Source organism: Aedes aegypti, chromosome 2, assembly GCF_002204515.2.
Source record: "Aedes aegypti strain LVP_AGWG chromosome 2, AaegL5.0 Primary Assembly, whole genome shotgun sequence".
NCBI lineage: Eukaryota > Metazoa > Arthropoda > Insecta > Diptera > Culicidae > Aedes > Aedes aegypti.
The window spans coordinates 204,978,099-205,002,956 of record NC_035108.1 but is presented as its reverse complement, the minus strand read 5'-3'; the positions used below and the strand labels follow the sequence as shown (position 1 = coordinate 205,002,956).

General features: G+C 39.8%; 1 protein-coding gene across 2 annotated transcripts; it reads right to left on the bottom strand.

Moving 5' to 3' along the window:
• Window positions 1-574: 574 nt before the first annotated feature.
• On the bottom strand, window positions 575-23,525 carry LOC5570348 (spermine synthase). Of its 2 annotated transcripts, none has more exons than XM_021843771.1 (5): window positions 23,051-23,525; window positions 15,896-16,007; window positions 2,097-2,219; window positions 1,591-2,027; window positions 575-1,529 (listed from the first exon to the last, which is right to left on the bottom strand). In XM_021843771.1, exons 1-5 carry the CDS (start codon window positions 23,330-23,332, stop codon window positions 1,362-1,364), a joined length of 1,122 nt encoding a protein of 373 aa, XP_021699463.1. In that variant the 5' UTR covers window positions 23,333-23,525; the 3' UTR covers window positions 575-1,361. The 2 variants fall into 2 exon arrangements, with proteins under 2 accessions (XP_021699463.1, XP_001653177.1); XM_001653127.2 differs by lacking the exon at window positions 15,896-16,007 and adding an exon at window positions 14,729-14,837 and having other exon boundaries at window positions 23,051-23,524.
• Window positions 23,526-24,858: the final 1,333 nt, after the last annotated feature.

Below are 24,858 nucleotides of genomic sequence, written 5' to 3'. Positions count from 1 at the left end.
CTCTTATAAAGGATTACTAATTTTCAGTACTCTTATCGACTTTTTCTTAACCCTCTCTTTCCCACGACTTTGATCGACTATTTCTTTACGAAAAAAGCGTTTTTATCAAAAGTACTTGAACAAACAATATTGCAAATGGTCTTAATTTTTCGAATTCGGTAAAAAAAAATGATTGTTTTTCAATAGTAAATTGATTGTTTATCAATAGTTTTATTATTGAAACAGTCAGTTTACTTTTGGATTAATCTGATGAGTATATAAAAATATTCTAGTAATTATTACTAAGTAATCATCTAATTCGGTTTGTCTCCAGTTCGTCGAAAACTAGTGGAGCTCTGGAGCTACCATGGGAAAGAGAGGGTTAAGGTGGCCAAACTGCCCCACTTTCCCCTAAGTGTGAACGGGCTACTGGAATATGAGAGGGTACTGGTGCGCTAATGGTATTTCGCGTGACAAACCAAAAGGTATTCTACATGTCCAGGGCAGTCGAGGCAGCATGGCATTACTGCGTATTTACCGCTTCCGCTATTTATGTCCCAATGGTAGTGATATCTGACAAGGTAGATACTAGATATTCGAGGGTGGATTCGAAATTTTTATTTCTCAAATTTAGGGAAATATCTACTCTACAACACCACGGGAAGAATTGAAACAGTAGTCGTGTAAGGTACCAGATTCGTCATATTAATGTCTTTATTACTCTCTTTGCTACGACCTCACACTTACCAACATAAACTTTACTAACTTGCACGTCCAATTGGTTATTCACTACTCACTAGTTTGTTTTATATCGCAATAACTTAGATGTTTTAAATAATTCGAACAGGAACATAATGGCTACAGGAACCGATGACGCAATCAGCTGCGCGAAGTATTTACAACAAATTATTTTGTGCTTTAAGTAAATTAACTGCCAGCTAAACATATAAAAACATTAAAACAAATTAAAACGAACAACGAGACTGAGGAGATAGCAAATGCTTTAAGTTAGCTACATTATGGCCACTTATCGATAGGTAAGACGTTCCGAGGTCGCAAAAGTACACAGTCGAAAGTTAAACTTTGCTGCTTTGCCACTAGAAGTATACTGTGCTAATAAATATATATATATTAACGTGCTACTACTATAATAAGGATCTGCTACCGTTTATCATCGTGAGCAGTTTCATAATGCTGTTATAAGTTGAAATGCTATTATACTTTGAGTGCACTGACATCGAGACTGGAAGAGGTTGATGTTCTATGTTGGTTACTGTAGTGGATCCGCCGCACCGTTGACAGTAGAAGAAGGGTCATCGAAGGGCTTCGATGGTTTGTGCTTCGAATCCATAATAGACTTGATGGTGGTGCCGGTATGGAAGTCAAACGCTGGCTGCGGCTTCCGGCACACGCTGCACTTGATAGAATACCCACTCTTCCATGAACGACGGTACAAATGCGCTGCACTTTGTAAAGTTAACCTTTGGTGTAAGCTTTTCGAGCTGGTCTTCGTACATTTGAAGAGATTCGGGACAGCTGACTCCATTTCCCTGTAATTGTAACGTTTTGGTTAGATGATTGGAAACCACTGGACAACGGCTAGCTTCTTACATGAGTCATGAATTTTCCGTCCGGTTTGAGCACCTTGAACGACGATTCGAGAATAACGCGAATAAAGTCCCAAATCTCACCGGTAGGCGTGTCGGAAATTGGGATATCGGTCAAGTCACCGAAGACGTAGTCAAATTTGCGTCCCTCTTTGATAAATTTGTTCAAGTACATCATACAATCTCCAATGACAATTTCGTAATTGTCGCTTTTGCGTTTTTCCAACACATCGCCACAGATGGAGTTCATGTACTTGTTACAGGCTTCCATCACGAGATCGTCAATTTCCAACATTACCACGTGCTTTGGTTCTTCCTTGAGCAGTTCGTACAACAGCGCTCCGTCTCCGCCACCGAGAATGCAGATCTCCTTGTCTTTGTAGTTTTCCACTCCTCGGCGCATCAACGTTTCCGTGTAGATGAGATCGGCCTCGGCAATATCTGAAACGATAGGATACACTTTGGAGTAGGAACTAGTTTGTGTTGCTGAACAGACAGCTCAGGACTTACTTTGCAACTCATCCAGAACGAGCATATTGCCCAGGCTCTTGGAATGAACGATTTGGATTTTTTGGAAATCGGAACGTTTATCGTAGAGCACCTTGTCAATGTCGTACTCGATTACTCGTTCATCTAAAAGAAGGAAAGAAAAGGCAATGTGCTATTAAACAAGTACTGAATTATCATTTTCTATTACAAGGCTTATTTAGAGATGCTGATAATATGGGTCATAACTTTAAGTAATACGATTTTCACCATGTCCATGTCAATTTGTTTGCTTTGCTTAAAGCATGGATATAATAAAAATAAACATTTAAAACAGATACCTTGGTGATGGCGGACAACAACGTTATGCCAACTATGGGATTCAGAAAAAAATGTTCTCTACAGGCATGAAACGTGGACCGTACTCGAGGAGGACCTGTTAGGACGATCTTTAGAGTTGTGCATGAGAACGGTGTGAGCCGGCGAAGAATGGATCACGAGTTTTAGAAACTAGCATCATAAAGGTGTCAAAATTTTGAAGGATACGTTAATCCTTCGGAAATCTATGATAATGGTGTCAGGCGCTGCAAGCTAGCCGTAAAAATCAAGCAACGAATAATCAATGACATAATACAAACCGGGACAATCGGCGAAGACTACAGCGGCGAAAAGGGACGCGAAATTGTAAATCTCTCATCTTCGGAAGCACACGTATATTCGCCGATGTTCTGAAGAACCGCAGATTCGGCTTCGTAGCGTTACAGGAGCTGTACGTTCAAGTTGACTATGAGGAGGAGTTCAGACGGACTATTATAAAGTTAAGGTGACGAACAAGAACGACTGATTGATTTTGTCACCATAATATGGCCATTCGTAGCACCTGCTTCCAGCACCGCCATCCGTACTGATGTCTGATACACCTGGAGATCACCACAGCAGACAGAAAATCACAAACTGATCACATCTTGATTGATGGACAGCACTTCTCCGACATTATCGACGTTAGGACCAATCGTTGCGCTAACATCGAATCTGATCGCTATCTAGTGAAGGTTAAACGGCGCTCACAAGTATCCGTCATCAACAATGTTCGGTACCGACGGTCGCCTTGGTATGAGCTAGGGTAGTTAAAGCATACGGATGTCAACAGATCCTCCAAAAGTGTCGCGAATATCAAGTCCCTACGCACCATCTATTCATCGATTTCAAAGCGGCCTATGATACCATCGACCGCGAAGAGCTATGGAAGATTATGGACGAGAATAGTTTTCCCGGGAAACTGACTAGACTGATGAAACGTGAAGCAGTTCGGGTTGGATTGAAGGTAAATACATCGAAGACGAAATATCTGCTGGCTGGAGGAGCCGAGCCCGATAGAGCTCGCATTGGCAGACGCGTGATGATCGACGGGGATGAGTTCAAAGTGGTGGACGAATTTGTCTACCTCGGATCATTGATAACGTCGGATAACAACTGCAGCAGAGAAATTCGAAGACGTATCATTGCCGGAAGTCGTGCTTACTACGGACTCCGGGCATGAGACGTGGACAATGCTCGAAGAGGACCTGCAAGCGCTAGGAGTTTTAGAACGACGTGTGCTTAGGACGATCTTCGGCGGAGTATGTAAAAACGGCGTTTGGAGAAGAAGAATGAACCACGAGCTTGCGCAACTCTACGGTGAACCCAGTATCCCGAAAGTCGCCAAAGCTGGAAGGGTACGATGGGCAGGACACGTTGTGAGAATGCCGGACAACAATCCCGCAAAAATGGTGTTCACCTCAAATCCGGCCGGTACAAGACGAAGGGGAGCGCAACGAGCTAGGTGGTTTGACCAAGTGGAGCAGGATCTTGGAAGTGTGGGGCGATCAGGAAATTGGAGGTTAGCAGCCATGGACCGAGTTAGTTGGCGTAACATTGTGGCGCAGGTCATGTCTTAAAGGACGTAGAGCCAGCAAAAGTAAGTATTGCGGCGCTCATTTTAAATCCACATCCAGCGGCGGCGGTAACGCGCAGAAGATATGCGCGCAATTCAAACGCAACGTCAAAACTCAAGTAGGCTTGGATTTGTTCGTTCTTCAAGGACGCAAATGTTTCAAATTTGCATAAATTTGAAACATTTGGTAATATTTATTATCACTGCGATGGTATATCGATATTTTCAGATAATCGCATTACGTGTATTTATCTTGCAGAGCACAATAAGTAAAGTAAGGATGTCGCATCTCTATACGTTAAGCACCTCTAGACTGAATTACCAGAAGAGTTGGATGAAGGAAGTGTCAGTGAAAGCAACCATCAACGATGCAGCTGATAGCAACATCGGGTAAGTCGACGGATTGGTTCAACAGGGAAGGTATCCAGGATCTGGAGAAAATGCAGCGCGGGCGGTTATGATGCAGCAAGAGACAAGGCAGGACGAGAAACGTATAGTCAGAAACGACAATTGCAGACCCGTTTCTTTCGGCAGAGAAAAACGCTACCTTGAGGAGACGGAGCGCGAGGAGATGAAACAGCTGCGTCGGTCTCAAGAAACGGAAGTTCTATCAGAACATCTTAACACATCTCGCAATGGCTTCGTGCCGCGAGCCGAGATGTACGAGGATATGGATGGGAGCATCTTGATGGACGAACGTGAGTTGTTTGAAAGGTGGAATAAACACTTTGACGAACAATTCAACGGCGCTGAGAGCGCAGGCAATGAGGGTCAACGGAGAAGGTATCTCCGTCAGCACTGTTGACGATGGAAACCAACCATCACTTTGAGGAAGATTAAGGATGTCATTTATCAGCTCAAGAACAATAAAGCCGCTGCTAAAGATGGTTCTAAACTGAACTCACAAAGATGGGCTTAGAGAGGCTGGTCATTTATCTGCATCGGCTGGTAGGCACAATCTGGAAAACAGAACAGCTACCGGAGGAGTGGGAGGAAGGGGTATTATGCATCCTACAAGAAAGGTAACAAGTTGGGTTGTGAAAACGATGACCATCCGGCTTCAAAGTGTTATCTCAGATCATCTTCTGTCGTAGAGGTGAACTAAGCTTGTTCGTGAGAAGTTATCAAATCGCCAGATCTGTAAGGTAATCTAAATCCTTCAAAAATGTCGCGAATACCAGGTTTTAACGCATCACGCGGCATGCGACAGTGTCGATCGCGGTGCTAGAAGGTGTCATGCAGATAGCCGGGTTTAACTGTGAGGTTGCTCAGCATTTCCTGTGGCACTCCGTAGCGGAAATGAACTGTGACGTAGCTCTCATCTCTGAGCCATACCGTATCCCTCCTAGAGATGGGAATCGGGTAGAAGATACAAGTAAAACAGCGGCTATTTGGACGGTGAGAAGATACCCCTTACAGGAAGTGGTGAAATGCGCAGAAGAAGGCTTCGTAATAGCCAAAGTTGATGGTGTGCAGTTGCTACGCACCTCCGCGATGACCGTCAAAATAATTCAACCGTATGCTAGACAGATTAACGGAAGAGCTTACCGATCGTAGACCATTTGTCATAGCCGACGACTTCAAGGCTTGGGCGATCGAGTGGGGAAGCCGCCTCACCAACGCAAGAGGATGCAGTCTGTTAGAAGCGTTAGCAAAGCTAGATGTTCATCTAGCCAACGAAGGTACCGTCAGCACATATCGTCGAGAAAGCAGATAGTTCATCATCGACCTCACTTTATACAGCCCGGGGCTAGCAGAACACATGAACTGGAGAGTGTGCGAAGAATATACCGGCAGAGACCATCAGATTATCCGGTACCGTATCGGGGGCAGGTTTCAGCCAGTATATTGTGAAAGTCAAACAGACGTACGAAGGTGAGCGGTGGACTTCAAGAAGGACGTGTTTGTCGAAGCGCTTAGACTTGAACACTTCACTTTCAGCCTCAGTGCAGACGAGTTAATGGCAGCACTAACTCGAACGTGCGATGCAACCATGCCGAGAATTGGGAAACCAGCTAACGGTCGCCGTCCAGCCCATTGGTGGAACTTGACCATTGCCGATCTACCTGGAAACAAACTCCAAGCCAGATGGAGGATACAGCAGGCTTGCAACAGTGCTGAAAGAGAGGAACGTAGGCTCGTCTACAGATCGGAAAGATCCGCACTTAAAAGCAAAAGCAGGCTTAGCAAGAGAGCTTGTCTTCAAGTACTCTGCGACAAAGCAAACGCGGATTCGTGGGGCGACGCGTACAGAGTAGCCATGGCGTAGTTAAAAGGACCTATCATGCCACCGGAAAAGTTCCCAGAGAGAATGAAGGTCATTATTGACGGACTGTTCCCGCAGCACGAAGCCACAACGTGGTCGCCCACTCCTTACGGAGTGCAGGATGGAGACTACGATGAATCTCGAGTAACAAATGAGGAGTTGATCGGTGTGGCGAAAGCCTTGGACACAAAGAAGACCCCATGACAAGACGGAATCCCAAATCTGGCTCTGAAAACAGCGATCCTCGAGAACCCCGATATGTTCAGGACCACACTGCAGAACTGCATTGACTATGGCAGCTTTCCAGATTCCTGGAAGCGACAAAAGTTGGTGCTGCTGCTAAAGCCGAGTAAATCGCTTGGAAAATCTTCAGCGTATAGGCTGATATGCTTGCTGGATACATCCAGCAAACTGCTCAAGAGAGTAATCCTGATCAGGCTTGCGAAGAGCGAGAACGGGTTGTCGTTTATGCAGTTCAGCTTCCGGAAAGGAAGGTCTACTGTGGACGCCATCCAAACTGTTGTTGGAACCATGGAGACAGCTCAGCGGAAAAGGAGAGCAAACCGTTATTGTGCGGTGAACACTACACGTGAAAAACACAATCAACTGCGATAGCTGGAAAACAATCGCAGATTCGTTGCATAGCATAAGAGGACCTGAGTACATCTGCCGGATTGATTCTGAAGAGCTATTTTCAGAAGCGGTTACTGCACGCTATGTCTAAACCAACAGATTATGAAGATCGAATTTACCTCGGATTTTTTCACACTAGCTATTATTTCATAATCGGAAGGTTTTAAAATATTCTATCGGTGAAATTTTCCCATACTTTTTGTATGGGTTGAAATGCGTAGGAAAACGTGATTTTTTATGGATTTTATAAAAATAGCTAAAAAGTGGAAAAAATAAACCTAGGGAATATTTTAAAACCTTCTGATTATGAAAATATAACCCAAATACTGAACTCTAGCGGAAAAAAAGCCGAGGTACATTTAATTTTTATAATCTGCTGGTTTAGACATAGCGTGTACTGATATACGAAACAGTCCAAAGAGTCAAAAGTACTCAAATTAAAGCGGACGTTCCTCAGGGCTCTATTCTCGGCCTTCTCTGTGAAGTATTATGTATGATGGTGTCCTTGAAATAGGGTCCTAAAATGTTTAAAAATTGGGTCCATAAATGAACCTTGACACTTTTGATCATGTTTGACGTTCGCTTAGTCGACAAAAACACCACAGGGGTTATAGTTTTTTCACTGGGGAAGGGACACGGAAAACAAAATACACCCAAAATTTGAGTTTAAGCCAAGGGGTGTGGCAAAATCTAATAAAAAATATAAAAAATGTTTTGTGGATTTAAACAAACAGAAAACATTAAAAAATTGAGTAAACATGTGTTTGTGGCCTAAACTTAAGCGTTTGGCACTAAAATTGCGACAGGGCTTTAGGACCCGACTATGTCTGTGAAAAAGCGGCGAAGGCGATAGCGGCGTTATCCCAGATCATGGCAAACGACTCGGCGATTAAAAGCAGCAATAAACGACTGCTAGCGAGCGGCACAACATCGATCATCAGATATGCAGGTCCAGCATGGGTGACTGCACTGAAGACCCAAAGGAATCGATCTCGTCTGAGCAGTACGTATAGATTGATGGCTCTGCGGGTTTCCAGTTCGTACCGCACAATAGGGTTCTAAAGCCCTGTCCCAATTTTGTTGCCAAACGCTCAAGTTTAGGTGAAAAACATATGTTTACTCAATTTTCTAATGTTTTCCGATGGTTTAAGTCCAAAAAACATTTTTTTAAGTTTTTTTTTAAATTTTGTCACACCCCTTGGTTTAAACTCAAATTTTGGGTGTATTTTGTTTTCCGTGTCTCTTCCGAAATGTCAGAAAGGAACAACCCCGGTGTTAAAAAGTTGAACCCATGTGGCATTTTTGTCGACTAAGCGAACGTCAAACATGATCTCAAATGTCAAGGTTCATTTATGGATCCAATTTTTGAATTAAAGTTTTAATATGATATATCCGTTATTTGAGCGGGAAAAAATGCTAAAGTAGTTGCAGTAACATGCTCTTTCGTGATATTAAATGAAAACAAGATTTCATTAAACATTTCAGGACCCTATTTCTTCTCAAGGAAGATAGCGGTTGCTACACGGACCGTCACACAAGAGTACTGACACTATCAGGAAATGGCAACACCAGTGGGATCAAGCTAAGACTGGCAGATGCACACATCACCTTATCCCACATCAGTGCGCATCGTACCTTCGTGCTGTGCGTACACGAATTCTCTCTGCTCTTGGAAGTTTTCTCAAAAACTACCTAAAGCAATAAACAGTACTTTTCAGTGCTACATAAACAGTACTTTTCAGTGCTAAAATTAAAAACGGTACTTTTCAGTGCTACTAAAACAGTACTTTTAAGTACTATTTTCTACTATTGATCCCTTTACGATCCTTGTTAGGACCCGTGCCTTCGATTTTTCGTTGGACCCGTTGGCGAAAGCTAGCGGTGGTAATCCTTCTTGGACACCGTCTTGGGAAAAAACCTCTCGAAGGTCACGTCTTCTTTCGTTTATTAATTAAACATGGTATCAACAACAAACAAAAGGAAGGGTGAATCTCTGAATTCACTACTTCCTTCTAAAAAAGTGGGTTTTAAAACTGTCACTACACGTGGCAAGAATGGAAGAAAGGACGTTTCCCCGGAATGCGAACTTTCTTCCAAGGGTGAAATGAATAATTGTATCGAAATGAGCAATCAGATCGATGCTCTAGACAAATTTTCCGAACATCAAATCGAAGCAGCCTCTAGCCCAGGCTCTTTGATTCAAGTGAGGAAGCAAAGAGTGCCGCCTATCGTGGTCAGTTGTTCCGAATTTGGGGGATTTAGGCAGGAGATCTTGAACTCCATTAGGGGAATCAAGGTTTCCTTCCAAATCGCAAAGAAAGGAGACTGTCGCGTTTTGCCGGAAACTATTAAAGATCGTGAACTTCTTCTCAGACATCTTGAAGAGAAGAAGCACAAATTTTTTACTTATGACGACAAAACTGAACGTTTGTTCAAAGTTGTCTTGAAAGGTCTCTCAAGTGACTATAAGTCACCTGAAGAGATCAAAAATGGAATAAATGATTTACTTGGATTTTCCCCAGTCCAAGTAATCATTATGAAAAAGAGAACCCAATCTGGCATTGTTCGGAAAGGGCTTTCTCAAGAATTTTATTTAGTTCACTTTAACAAAAAAGAACTAAATAATATTAAAGCTTTAGAAAAAGCAAAACTTTTGTTTGATGTCCGTGTGACATGGGAACATTTCCAGAAACCTGGAGGAAATTACCAGAACCCCACTCAGTGCCGTCGGTGCCAAAAGTGGGGTCATGGTACAAAAAATTGTCGCATGGATGCTAAATGCATGATTTGCGGAGGTTCTTCTCACGCTAAAGACGTCTGTCCAGTGAAGGAAGATACCACCAAATTCATATGCTGTAATTGCGGGGCTAACCATAAGTCCAATTTTTGGAATTGTCCTTCACACAAAAGGGTCATTGAGGCTCGTGCCAGGCAGATGAAAGATAATATCCGTTACGATAACGGTCGTTTCCGGAATTTGCCTGGTAGAGTATCGAACAATGCTCAGTTATCGATCGCTTGATCATGAATCATACCCATCAGGAAGATCATAATCATGCTCATTCACAAACTAATTTTAATCCGTCGGGTAGCCGTTCGAATCTTTCATTTTCGAATGTATCTACCCACGGTAAATCCTTTGCCGATATCGTAGCAGGAAATTTGAACTCCTCCTCTGTTCGATCCATGGGTACCCATTCTACTTGTTTCAAATCAAATGGAAAAAACCCTACCGCCACAGGTAACTCCGCTTCTTCGTCTACCGAAAATTCTAATGGGAAATCACATGACATGTCTGCCTCTGATTTTAATTTTCTAACTGAACAATTGAATCTAATGATTGATGCAATGTTCAAAGCCACCACTATGACTGAAGCAGTCCAAGTAGGTGTAAAATTTACAAATCAAATAATTTAAATATTTTAAATTGGAATGCTCGTTCTCTGAATGGTAAAGAGGACGAGCTGTTTAATTTTCTTACTGTTAATAACGTGCATATAGCAGTTATTACCGAAACGTATTTAAAACCTGGATCTAAACTCAAAAGAGATCCTAACTTTTTTGTTTATCGTAATGATCGACTTGATGGGGCATGTGGGGGAGTTGCAATCATCATTCGTAGGCGTATAAAACATCAACTGTTTTCGTCATTTGAAACTAAAGTTTTTGAAACTTTAGGTGTTTCTGTTGAAACACAGTTTGGTAAATATACTTTCATAGCTGCCTATTTGCCTTTTCAATGCACTGGACAGCAAGTTAATTTGCTCCAAACTGACTTGCGAAAATTGACTCGCAATAAGTCAAAATTTTTTGTCATTGGTGACTTTAATGCCAAACATCGGTCATGGAATAATTCTCAAAGTAATTACAACGGCAGAATTTTATTTGATGAGTGCTCTTCAGGATATTTCTCAATTCAATACCCTAATAGCCCTACATGTTTTTCCTCTTCTAGAAATCCATCTACGATTGACTTGGTCTTAACCGACTCTAGTCATCTTTGTAGCCAATTAGTTACTCATGCTGATTTTGATTCTGATCATGTCCCTGTTACATTTCAAATATTCCAAGAAGCGATTCTCAATCCTATAAGCTCCACTTTCAATTATTTGCGAGCCGACTGGAATATATATAAAACGTATGTTGACTCTAATCTTGATGTTAACATTTCTTTAGAAACTAAACTTGATATTGACAATGCTCTTGAAACTTTAACAAATTCCATTGTTGAAGCCCGGAGCATTGCAATTCCAAAATGTGAAGTAAAATTTGAATCCGTGATTATAGACGATGATCTTAAACTCTTGATCCGTCTTAAAAACGTGAGGAGAAGGCAATTTCAACGCACTCGCGATCCTGCTATGAAAATTATATGGCAGGATTTGCAGAAAGAAATCAAGAAAGGTTTTGCTCAATTAAGAAACAAAAATTTTGAAAATAAAATTTCTCAATTGGACCCTGGCTCTAAGCCCTTTTGGAAATTATCTAAAATCTTGAAAAAACCTCAGAAGCCAATACCGGCATTGAAAGAGGAAAACAAATTATTACTAACTAATTACGAAAAAGCTCAAAAACTTGCTATGCAGTTTGAAAGTGCGCACAATTTTAATTTAGGACTTACTAGTCCAATTGAAAATGAAGTTACTCAGGAGTTCGAAAATATTCTCAATCAAGAGAACGTTTTCGAAAATACCTGGGAGACTGATTTGGAAGAAGTGAGAACTATTATTAAAAAATTCAAAAATATGAAAGCTCCTGGCGATGATGGAATTTTCTACATCCTCATCAAGAAACTTCCAGAAAGTAGCTTATCATTTTTAGTTGATATATTTAACAAATGTTTTCAATTAGCATATTTTCCAGATAAATGGAAAAATGCTAAGGTTGTTCCAATTTTAAAACCAGACAAAAATCCTGCAGAAGCTTCTAGCTATCGTCCAATCAGTTTGCTTTCCTCCATCAGTAAACTTTTTGAAAAGGTTATTTTGAACAGAATGATGGCCCACATCAACGAAAATTCAATTTTTGCCAATGAACAGTTCGGATTCCGCCATGTACATTCGACCACTCATCAACTTTTACGTGTAACAAATTTGATCCGTTCCAACAAATCTGAAGGCTATTCTACTGGTCTTGCTCTTCTAGACATAGAAAAAGCATTCGACAGTGTTTGGCATGAAGGTTTGATTGTAAAATTAAAAAACTTTAATTTTCCAACATACATTGTTAGAATAATTCAAAGTTATCTGTCAAATCGTACACTTCAGGTTAATTATCAGAATTCCAGATCTGAAAGACTTCCTGTAAGAGCTGGTGTTCCTCAAGGCAGCATTTTGGGACCAATATTATACAATATTTTCACATCTGACTTACCTGAGTTACCTCAGGGATGTCAAAAATCTTTGTTTGCGGATGACACAGGCCTCTCCGCCAAAGGACGAAGCCTGCGTGTCATCTGTAGTCGATTGCAAAAAAGTTTGGATATTTTTTCTTCATACTTGCTGTTGCGATGGTTCAACCACAAATATTTATTCATTAAATTATCACTATTTCAACAGTATTCTTACTTACAATTATCAGTGCTTCTATACGCCCCTTTAATTGGTTTCAAACCTTTATTAAATTAAACTGCTTCTAAATTCACTCTATCTCTTTCAACAACTACTTTACATTCCGTCATTCTACCGGTCAAACAATGTATGCCCTCATCTAGGGTAACCAGCTTTTCCTTCGCGCCAACACTTGCAAAAATGGAAGATTTCTCCTAATGCTTCCAAAACTCAACTAATAATATTCCCACATAAACCAAAAGCTCTTTATTTGAAACCTTCAAGTAGACATGTTGTCACGATGAGAGGGGTTCCAATAAATTGGTCAGATGAAGTTAAGTATCTAGGGCTCATGCTAGATAAGAATTTAACTTTCAAAAATCACATTGAGGGCATTCAAGCCAAATGTAATAAATATGTAAAATGTCTCTATCCCCTTATTAATAGAAAATCAAAACTTTGTCTTAAGAACAAGCTTTTGATATTCAAACAAATTTTCAGGCCAGCCATGTTGTATGCTGTACCAATATGGACTAGCTGTTGTAATACCAGGAAGAAAGCTCTGCAGAGAATTCAAAATAAAATTTTGAAAATGATTCTGAGGCTTCCTCCCTGGTATAGTACCAATGAGTTACATAGAATATCCAATGTTGAAACATTGGAACAAATGTCAAATAAAATCATTAATAATTTCAGGCAAAAATCGTTACAATCTTCTATTGCCACGATTAATGCGTTATATGTTTAGGTTGTTTTTTTTTCTCTTATAAGCAGGTGAAATTAACTCACCTGTAAAAAAACTGAACTGCTACGGCAAATGAAATGTAATATGTTGTTAACAAAATGTTAATTAAATCTTAAAATTGTTTTACCAAATTAGGATGATAGTGTTGTCAAATAACACAGAACACCTAGATATAAGAAATGAATGTAATGTTTGGAATGATACTAATAAAGATATAAAAAAAAAAAAAAAAAAAAAAAAAAAAAAAAAAAAAAAAAAAAAAAAAACCCTGTCCCACATCTGTCGATGTGGATAAGAAGACCACACGGTGAAGTAAATTTTCACCTGATGCTTTTTTTGTCTGGACATTGTCTTCACAAAATCGTCATCCAACGAATGTGCAACGACGTGGATAAGTGGGATGCGGCGAACAGGACAAAGATAATGCCGGCACAACAGAGGAAGTGGAGAGTAAAGCAGCGACGTGAAGCGTAGAGATCAGTGCTTGGGTTCGGGTCGTCGGAGCGCCAACGAACGGGAAATCATTCTCCAACCGCAATCATCGGACCGACTTCGGAACTTGAATGCCAGCCTGACGAAGAAAGAAGAAGAAATTAATGCGATATGGAGTTGGTTCGGCGGGACGCCGATGAACCGGAAGTTATCTCCCAATCGGAATCGTCAGACCGACCTCGATACCTGACACGTCAGCCGACGAATAATGAAGAGGAACTTCGGGTATGTAAGTAGGTCACCGATAGTGCGGACATCATCCCCAAACCGGAACTGTCGGACCACCTCTGCAACCCGGAGACGACGACTGCGCATGAAATTTTTCCTGCGATATTCGCCGGTAGACGAGGCCCCACAGTGCGGCCGTTTTCCCCCACCGGAACTAGTGGACATCCTGCGTCGTCGGGGAGACAGGAGGACTAAAGAGAGCGAGCGGGAGCCAATCAACAGAAGCGGAGAGCATAAAGTATGGCGTTGTTAAAAATAGAAGCCCACATCTCCCTAAGTAATACTATGAGGTAGTTCCGGGGGACACATATGCTTCTTTTCAAAGCCGATCATATGTGGTGTGATTGAGGTTTTCCCCCTTTTTTCCTTTTTCACAAGCAACTCAAGCGAACCGGAGTAGTTATAGAAGACATAAGAATGAGAACCACAGAGCCAAATCTCATTCGGCGCCCAGACAGCTGTGGATGATGAATGATTTAATTTTTGCTAGAAGTGCGAGAAATCTGTAAAAAAAAGATCCAGTCAATTTGTTTGCTTCCAGCCAAACATTTGAAAAGATGGCAGACCTGTGTATCCTCAAAAATCAGCAAAATTCAAACAAATCTGCAAGATTGGCACCGCCGTGCGATAGATTGATATATTTGAAATTGGTGAACTTGAGGTTTACACACTACCGCTACAAAGTTTCAGCTTGGCCATTGCCCAATGGCTGATACGTTTGAACATAAATATTTGTATATACCAAAAAACTTAGACTTTAAAAATATATCTGCTCTATGTACATTGCAAATAATTTAGTGAAATGCTTACCTGCAGTTGGGAAATACTTGGTGATGGGTCCTCGCTGCAACGTTGGCAGTGACTGACCATGGTTCAGCTTCAGATTCTGTACCAAACTGTTCTCAAGTTCTCGTGTTTGCTGTGGGTTTGGTTTTGTTTAACGGATGTTGGGTTGTTGGTTGGTTGGTTGATTGATTGGGATGATTCGAACAAAAGCGTTTCATATCAACGAGGTTTTGATGTATCGAAAGGTGCACATTCGAAGGATGTGTGTGATTTTGAAACGTAACGGAAAAATAGACAATTTATGGAAAACAAGGTCATAAAAATGTTAAGGTGGTTTTTGGAGTCTTATATTGTGTTGAAGTCATGTTTTGAAATGGCTTGTAGATATTCGAATATCAGATAGATGATCACATTTCAAGAACACTAGCAACTCTGAATAGATTAGAGTTTTTATATACTGATTATTTACACAGTTGCCAGATTTTGTGAAATGTTATCTTTGAATAGTATCCGGATATCAATTTTCCGAAAAGGTATGCAAAGGTCCAATTAATCTCCAACGTAAAAAGAGGCAGGCGCGGATCTAGGGGAGGGCTCTTCTTGTTGAGGATTTGTGTTAACATTGTCCCAATAAAACCATTTAGTTATTTTTGAAAGCGGGCTCAATCAGTTAGGACAAAAAATTGTAAACTGTTAACGGTGTTAGTGCCAATCGGTTCTTAGGAGAAAGCTAATTTTAGGCTAGATCCACTCCTGAATTGCACTGTGAGTTTTAAAGCATAGGTGATGGCAATCGAAGGAAGACAATTTAAAACATTAGAACGTTACCTGTTAGTCAGAGGCCGCTTCTATATTTTTTTTTGCGAGATCTAGTTTCTATCTAACCATTCTATGGAGTTTCAAGAAGATGCAATAAACAACAGGTAAGCAACCACGTTATACGGAGTGGATTGCACAACTGGAACCGAATCTTCAACGCCTAAGGTGAATTGTACTGTTAGGAAGCTACATGCTGACAATTTGGATCGAAACTTGAACAGTTAATACAAAGATATCTATTGCTCGTGAGATTAATGAGATATATGGATGACTTTGTATTAAATACTTGCAATTCATGATGTAGTGAAACAAGAAGGATGTCAAGAGGGAGAGGGATAAAGAACGTAAAAAAATACAAAGAAGAGTTCTAACCTGAGCTCGTTAGGTATACGTCAATATTACTGCCTCTTTTTATCGGTGGTAGATGCTTGGAACGCTTTGCCTCTAACTTTAGGCGTAAATTATTCTCTAGCGATTTGATTTGCTACAAATGACGATAAGAAGAAATGAAATTTTGTTTCCAAGCTTTTCAAAACTAAATTGGGCATTCGTCAAACTATGTGCTAAATAAGGAAATATTAGAAGCAGTTGAACACAGTTTAAAAAGAGTTGAGTTGATGATTTTGATGACATAGGCACCCCTACAAAGGTTTGAACAAGACGATACCATAAGTGCACCAGTCTCCGCTCATGCCTCTATTTCCACTCACTAGTCTAAACATTGATTCTAGCAATATTAACAACTTTCAAATGAAGTCGTCTGACATTATTTTCATTTGATAAAATATTTCTTTATATTGAAAACACAAGACCTCGTGAGCGGTTATTGGATCAAAAGGTATTTTTGTGTGTTCCAATAACCGCTCATGCAAAAAATTAAACACAATTTTAAAGAAGTGTCGATTTTAATATACAACCTTCTTTATTGCAGTAGTAGATATATCAGGATAAATAGCGAAATAATGCATTTTTTAGTAAGTTCGTCACAAAATCTGTTTACTTTGAGCGGAAATAGGAATACTTAGATGCAGTAACAAATGCAACTAAATAATTTTTAATGAAAGTTTTTCAAATTATTTTCATTTTGACGCTGATTACCATTGGCGTAAATACTGGGGGGGGGGCTAGAGGGGGCTTGGACCCCCCTAGAAAAGTTCAAGCCCCCCCTAGAAAAAAATAACTCTCATGCTAAGTATGCACCTTACTTAAGGGATTTTTTCGATCAGAAAGGTCAGGCCCCCCTAGATTTGAGTTCAAGTTACGGTAATGCTGATTACCTATACTTGGAGCAACATTGTGACATGAAAATAGTATTGATCGACACAATAGTTATTTTATAGTAAAATTTTGAACACATAACTGACGGGGTTGGTGGTCTAATGGCTACCGCTTCTGCTTCATAAGCAAAAGGTCATGGGTTCAATCCCAGGCCCGTCCCTTCCCTCGTACTTTGTAGTTGTATCTTTCACTTGCTTCTATCTACCACTCTTAATATATCACAGTTGATCTATCACAGTTCATAGCATTTGCTAGAACCCGAGACGGACAGAATAAACCGTTTCCCTACGCTTCCATTCTTTCATCATTATAGCCTATCCTTACGCCTGATACATAGACAGTCTGCTAACAAAACCAGCAAGCCTCTCTGCCATAAAAATTACCCCACCCCTTATACTATACCCCTTCCCGCATGAACTGGCGTAGACGTAGTGGTATATACGGTTTACCGTGGGGACCAATTCAATGCATCATCAACTCGTTCCCCTTCCCCTCATTGGTCTGCATTCTGACGTGGCAGGCACCATTGTTGCCTAAATATAGAAGATCACCAGTACTTATACACTGAGGGTGTCTGTTAATCCCATGCAGTCATCTGGTTGGTTCCTTGTGTAAGTGCAGCTGATCTGGCGATACTGGAGTAGCAACCACGGGCGGCCAATCAAGCTCAAGCTCAAGTAAAAATTTGAACACATAACTTTCCTCAAAGGAGCGGAATCTGGTGCACTAATGGTACATCTTTAAAATAATTTTTACCCAGATTTGCAAAAAAAGGTCTGATTTTTTAAACAGCTATAAACTATACAGCAACAAAAATACTGAAAGCGTCGAACTTCAATCTGTCGTCAATAATCATGCAAAGATATTTAATATCGCGAATTCGATCAAAGGTCTACATCAATTCGTATTGAGACGAATTCACTTATTTGATTCCGCGGAATCAACATAAATTTAGTTTTAGTTATATTTTAACTGGGACAAATAAAATAAAGAACTGCTGTTTTGTATGATTATGGGTAGGCGAGCATTAGCATTAGCAAATTTTATAAACTTTTAATTTCTACAGTATTACGAAAGGACAACCGAGATGAACTAGCCCAGGGCTAATAATCTCATTAGTAAAGATAAAGATACGAAAAAACATTCCATTTGAAGTGTTTTTACTGCAAGTAATCGACTTTAATGGATTAAAGTGAATTATTAATTCAGGGACATTGCTTGCGCATAACGTCTCACTATAGTAAAATGTCTAATAGAACTTAACCCTCTAATACCCAACCCCGCCTTTAGACGGGGTACATTTTAGAATTTTGTGTTTTTTCGTAGCTCGAAAATCAAAATGATTTTGTTTTTGACTTAAACTTTGGCCTATTAAACGCATGGCAGGACAGTTTTTGGTGAGTTTTGAAACATTTTTGCATTTTAGAAAAATGTTTGAAAAAATGAATTTTTTTAACCTACAAATGCTTAGTTCACAGAGAAACAGACGTAACCCTTAGAACAAATCTCGATCAAAATCATAGTCGCGAAATCATGTACGCCCAATGCTAAAAACACTGTAGTTGGCCGATGGACCAACAGGTGGCGGTAGTGTGTAAACGTCAAACACGAACAAAAACGACGCGAGCGCTGCGGGTTTTTTTTTAATTTTTTAATTTTCCACTATCAACCTATCGCAGAAGTAGAGCCTGGTGGTATTAATTTTGCTCAAAAACTGTGTTTCCGTTAGTTACACGGAAAATAAAATATGTTTCAGGAAAATATTGGAAAAAATCAATTTTTGGAAGTATTGTAAAACTACAGATTGTCAAAAATAGGTAACCAGAAAAGGCTTTAAGGAAAAATAGAAAATGATTGGGATGTTCGAAAATAAAAATTAAAAATATCAAAGACCAAAAGTTTCAAATTTGGGAATAAAAATAAATCATTGCTAAAAACGTGTTTAGATCGATTTTAGATAGCGAAAAATGATGTTTAGATCTAAAACAAAAATTTGGGTATTAGAGGGTCAAAGGCACAAATCTCACAATTGGCGTTGGAACGTGTCATAGCAAAGGTAGGCTCATAGTGAGCTTCGCTTTATGCTTTTGTCGTACTGCTGCATCCATCCGTACTACCTCCGTGCTATATAAGACACACTTGACTCACTGGGTGGTATGAATAAAAAGCGTATAACTTTACTACATGTACTGCCGTGAATCGCAAGTCAGTCCTATCTGTAAAAAGTAGGCATTGAGATAATCGACTTTGCAGTTTACAAATTCGTTTTCCATACGAATAGGGTAGGTGTACCAGTTATGGACATAGTGGTTCCCTATTTCGCCATACGAGATTACTTGCATGTTTTCACAATTTGAAAGATTTTGTGTGTTGCAGTAGTAAGATTTAAGATATATCATAATGTTTAAACATTCAAAAAGATTTAAAATGTGAATGTTATCGAAATTTCCCGTATAGCCAAATAGGGAACCACTATGGCCATAACTGGTACACTTTCCCTATTCAAAAAATTCCAGAAGATTTGAACATGTTCCAATCATAATGAAATTTTCACAATTTGCTTTTCACTGTGTTATCAATGCGAGAAAAATATAAAGATGATCAGAACACGGTTCATTTTTGCGTTACACGGTGTGGAATTCTATAATGGGACTGATATGCGATTACTTTTCATTATGGGACAATTTGACTTGCTTATTTGCTTTTCTTGTGTTTATCGAACAAAGTATATTGTATCATTAATGCAGCTGAAAGGGTATTAAATGATATGTTGAAAACTGAACTGAACACAATTTTGACAAAAATGCATATGGGACTGACTTGCGATTCATGGCAGTGTAGCATCTACTCAAAAACAAAATCCACAAAGTTTACTACACTTTTGGTATGAATAAAAAAAAACCTTTCAAATAAGTAGTAACGTACTACTTTCGAATACACTCCAACCTCTTTTTACGACCGTTTTTTTACCGACGGTTCTTTTTCTGACCACTTTTTTACGACCGAAATTCAGATTAACGACCGTTTTTATAAATGATCATTATCTTAAAAAGTATTGAAAATAGAGGATCAGCAAAATTGTTCAGTAGTTCAAGGGCTAACATATGGTGGTCATTCAATTGCGGAATTCTGCCACTAGGCGGCGAACTGTTGTTTTGCGGATAGCTCACGATCCTGACCACTTAGAGAGATGGCGTCTTCGGCAAAGTTGTTCAGTAGCTCAAGGACTATCATTATAAACGCTATAAAGTTCAAAATTTTGCCACCAGGCGGCACTAGTGAGCATAGAATTTTTGTTTTCCGGATAGCTCAGGATCCTGATCACTTAGAGAGATGGCGTCTTCGGCAAAGTTGTTCAGTAGCTCAAGGACTATCATTATTCTAGCCAAGAGATTCAAGATTTTGAAACCAGGCGGCGTTAGTGAGCATAGAATTTTTGTTTTCCCGATAGCTCAGGATCCTGACCACTTAAAGAGATGGCGTCTTCGACAAAGTTGTTCAGTAGCTCAAGCGCTATCATTATAAAAGTTATGAGATGAGAAATTTTGCCACCTGGCGGCGCTAGTGAGCATGAAACTTTTGTTTTGCGGTTATCTAAGGATCCTAGCCATTTAGAAAGATGGCGCCTTCGGCAAAGTTGTTCGCTATCATTATAGAAGCTATGAGATTCAAAATTCCGCCACCAGGCGGCGCTAGTGAGCATAGAACTTTTGTTTTCCAGATAGCTCGGGATCCTGACCAGTTAGAAAGATAGCGTCTTCGGCAGAGTTGTACAGTAGCTCAAGGACTATCATTATAAAAGCTATGAGATTTGAATTTCCGCCTTCAAGCAGCGCTAGTGAGCACATAATTTTTGTTTTTTGGATAGCTCTAGATTATGACTATTCAGAAAGATGGCGTCTTTGGCAAAGTTGTTCGTTAGCTCAAGCGCTATCATTATAAAAGCTATGAAATTCAAAATTCCGCCACTAGGCGGCGCTAGTGAGCATATAATTTTTGTTTTGCGAATAGCTCTTGATTAAGACTATTGAAAAAGGTGGCGTCTTGGGCAAAGTTGTTCATCAGCTCAAGGACTATCATTATAATGATTCAAAATTTTGCCACCAGGCGGCGCTAGTGAGCATGAAACTTTTATTTTGCGGATATATCAAAATCCTGACAACATAGACATGGCGTCTTGAGCAAAGTTGAGCTACTCAACAAGTTTACCGAAGACTCCATCTTTTTTAATGGTCAGGATCCTGAGATATCCACAAAACAAAAGTTTCATACTCATTAGCACCACCTGGTGGGAAAATTTTTAGTTTCATAGTTCTTATCTGAGAGAGAGGAGACAGCTCACTGACAACTGGCTTGTTTTCTTGGCTTCTTTGATTTCTTCTTATCGTGTTTGGGTTGTGCACAACGGTTCGGAGAGCACAAACTGGGTCAAAACCATTTTCACATCCCATTAGCTATCAGGTCATAAAATTAAAAAAAAATCAATAGTGATTTGAGTCCATTCGACAAAATTTAAATATCCAACGTTTTTATATGCGATAGCACAGTAAAACAACCTGAATTTTCAATCACTTCCAGTTTTAGTTTGGCCAAACTTTGACGGTTTTTTCACGCTCTGCCCTTCGAATGTGCGGTTTTCCTGTGACATTTGATGACAGGTTCCCTTGACTTTTGGGAGCTCGCAATCTAAGCCAGCTGTCTCCTCTCTCTCGGGTTCTTATAATGATAGTCCTTGAGCTACTGAACAACTTTGCCGAAGACGCCATCTTTCTAAGTGGTCAGGATCCTGATATATACGCAAAACAAAAGTTGCATGCACACTTGTACTGCCTGGTGGCGCAATTTCACTTTAGCAGTGTTGACAGCTACGAAAAAAAATTGAACCATTCATGAAAAACTGGATTACAGTTGAAGAGTATTGCTATGTTGCCAAGCATTATATTTTTCTGTTCCGCTCAAGTTTGATGGTTTTGGTCTTTACTTTATTCTTCTTAAACAGTGTTGCCAGCCACACGAACATTTGTGATTCGGCCGAATGTATGGCACGCAATACTTCTTCAACTTTGGTGAATATTCGGTATCGTTATCTTTAATTTTTTTTGGTATTTGCATATCACACCCCCATAAAATTGGCTCTTTTGATAACAATCGAGCAGTGTTGCCATCTATTACCAAAATATGAAAACGTGAACGGCCATTTTGGAAAGTTCTCAACCCATGCTTCAACTTTGCCGAATATGTCGAATCAGTATTTCCGCATCTAGACGTTGCATTTTTCAAAAACATAATTATAACCCTATTTTTTTACGACCCCCCGATAACGGTCGTAAAAAGAGGTTGGGGTGTATTAATCATTTTAGACAAAAATCGTTGCAATCTTCTATTATATCCTAACACAGAAAACCTAGATATGATACATTAAATGTTTAAAATGATACCAATAAAAAATGCAATAAACAAGAAAGTCGTTTGAAAAAAAAATCTATCGCAGCATTACTTATCAATTCTATGAACAATTACATAAGGAAATGTTTGATACATAATTGTTTAATGTTAACTCCAAGATTTTCTCTCAAGAATTTTCAATTTACTATCCCAGCAATCTTCTGAGACACTTTCAGCAGAAATTGTTAAAAGTAATTCAGGAATCTCTTCAACATTATACAATTATGTCTGCGAATATCTGTGAAACTGTTATAAGGCAAGGCGCCCTTACTAGATATTTGAACGACCAATCACACGCTACGGCACTTATTAACATTTAAATTTGCCCTTCAAACATAATCAAACGCGTAGATTCAATTATTTCATTGAAGGAAATACACAAGATTCAAGATATTTCATGTATGGAAATGCACACATGAAATTCAGTTCGCTATAGCGTATGACTATTTACAGCTATGTTTATGTACTATGAATCAAACTGTTCCTCAGCATCACACAACCCAGTTCAGCCTTGGCCGTGTTGAGAAAATAGGAAATAAATTAACTGTACAGTCTTCCTCGCGAATATTGATTTTTCCCTATTTTTACTTCTGGGTGCGTTTTAGAGAAACTGTGTTCAACTGTTTCTTTCGTTCTTATAAGGTGAATCATAGAGTTTTTTGAACGATTAAACCTAATATTTCCAAATATAGCATCATGTTGACTTGGTCAAGAAGTAAATATAAGAATTTAGATAGATAAAAATCCCCTGCGTCCATTTTTGGCAAAGGGAGTTAACACCCAGAAAAAAAACAATCTTCGTACTTCGAAGGTAATCTTAGGCGCCTCGCTCTCGGCCCGGAAGTACTCGATGTTGACCGTGATGAGGCCCTGGTTGAAGAACCTAATGGTCGTGATGACGGCCCCGGGGGCATTCAGGATGCACAGATAGCCGTCCTCGGTCAGCATGTCGTAGGTGATCTTCAGGCCGGAAATGTACTTCTCCAGGTGCTCCTTGCATAACTTCACGATGTCTTTGCGCGAAACTTCGTCATTGATCCGGGTTGGATCGAGCGAGAAATCCAACAGCACCGAATTGGCCGACATCGTTGTCAATCGAAATCGGTATCACTTTCACTGCACTGCACAAAACCGTGAACAGAACACGACACGAGAGCGCGGATTTTCACAGAAACGATTGGCGAAGAATGAATGAAAAATAGTCGACCCGGCAAAAATTTCCAGAAAACCTTTGCGCGCAGATGCAAAACCTGCAAAACATGTGACAAAGGAGAAACGTCAAAAATGTACTGATGATCGTCATCACTCTTCAAACAGCAATTCGACGTCTCACACACACTAATGCAAAATGCTGTGTAAACAAAAAAATTCGACACGGTGATAATTTACCACTCATCATCAAATCAAGCGTTCGCTAGAATAAGGGCGAAAAGTCGTTTTCGTTTTTATACGGGAAAAAAATCTATGGTAAAAATAAGTATTTTAGCTGATTACGCCTGTTGCGACGCCGCTTGGACACCCCTACTTACGGAGCATAAGTGGAACATGGCAGTTCGCAACGCGGTGGTAGTGGTTAGCGTAAGAGCATAAAAAACAGGTTCGAAGTAGTAGTAGGCAGCAGGAGAAAATAAAAGCAAAAGTGTAGCGGGAGAAATATAGTGAATTAACGCCATTGCAAATTAAAGTCGGTTGTTTGAGAATTTTATTGTGAAATACATATTATTCCAGTAGTTAATTAGCGATCAACAGGTCAAAATCGGTGTGTAAAGTGCCTTCTGGGAAGTCCGTAAGTGTACCTGAAAAGGAAGAAAAGAAAATAAGTGCGAAAATTTAGGAGAAAATAATATTTGATTTGCTTGTTATTTACTTACCTGTAGATCGGGATTGCTACAAACTATTTCAATAGGAAATCGTAGTTAATCTAACAGTCCGGTGGATTTAGAACGTAAGTAGACCTGAAATGGAAAGAAGAGAGAAGCATTAATTGGAAAATTACAACTTAGGCGAAGATCACACGACCAAAACAGCTGATTGCAGATAGGGTAGTTGGACCTTAGTTCGACACCTGCAAAGTGGAAGAGTAAAAGGGAGTCTAGAGTAAAAGGAAACCACTTCTTGTGAGTAGCAATTAATTGGTCTTAATAATGTAATTTATATAAGAATAAATAAATTTGCAGTTTGAGCATCGCCGAAAACAACTTGGCTGCTGAGGAAAATTTTGGTTTCCCCACTCGGGAACAACGCCCATTCTTGAAACTACCATGGAAATTCATACCAATTTACTATGTTTACGGTACACCCCACCGCATTACTGGTACATTTGACAGAAATAATTTACAACAATCTGATTCCGACTACAGACATGGTAAAATCAAGCGCCTTTCTGGTCTGCTGAAAATTGCCGGTGCGAGCGCTTGAGTCAACCCCCTAAAATGGTTGTTTTTACCGCACAATTTTTTTGCGTGTAGGAACTGGGTCGGTGATCAACACATAAATAGGTAAACCAACGTCAAGCAAATTGTAGTTTGGTCGAACCTGATTCGGGTTGGGGTTAAAATCGTGGTTCAGAACGGGTTGCGCCAGTTCCAACCTAGGTTCAAAAACATGCATTT

Coding starts and splice junctions, on each gene's coding strand:
- LOC5570348 (XM_021843771.1), bottom strand. CDS start 23,332: ATGTCGGCCAATTCGGTGCTGTTGGATTTCTCGCTCGATCCAACCCGG. Junction 2,220..15,895: donor CGTATACCTAACGAGCTCAG/GTTAGAACTCTT, acceptor TCCTTCTTTTAG/ATGAACGAGTAATCGAGTAC. Junction 2,028..2,096: donor CGTTCTGGATGAGTTGCAAA/GTAAGTCCTGAG, acceptor CTATCGTTTCAG/ATATTGCCGAGGCCGATCTC.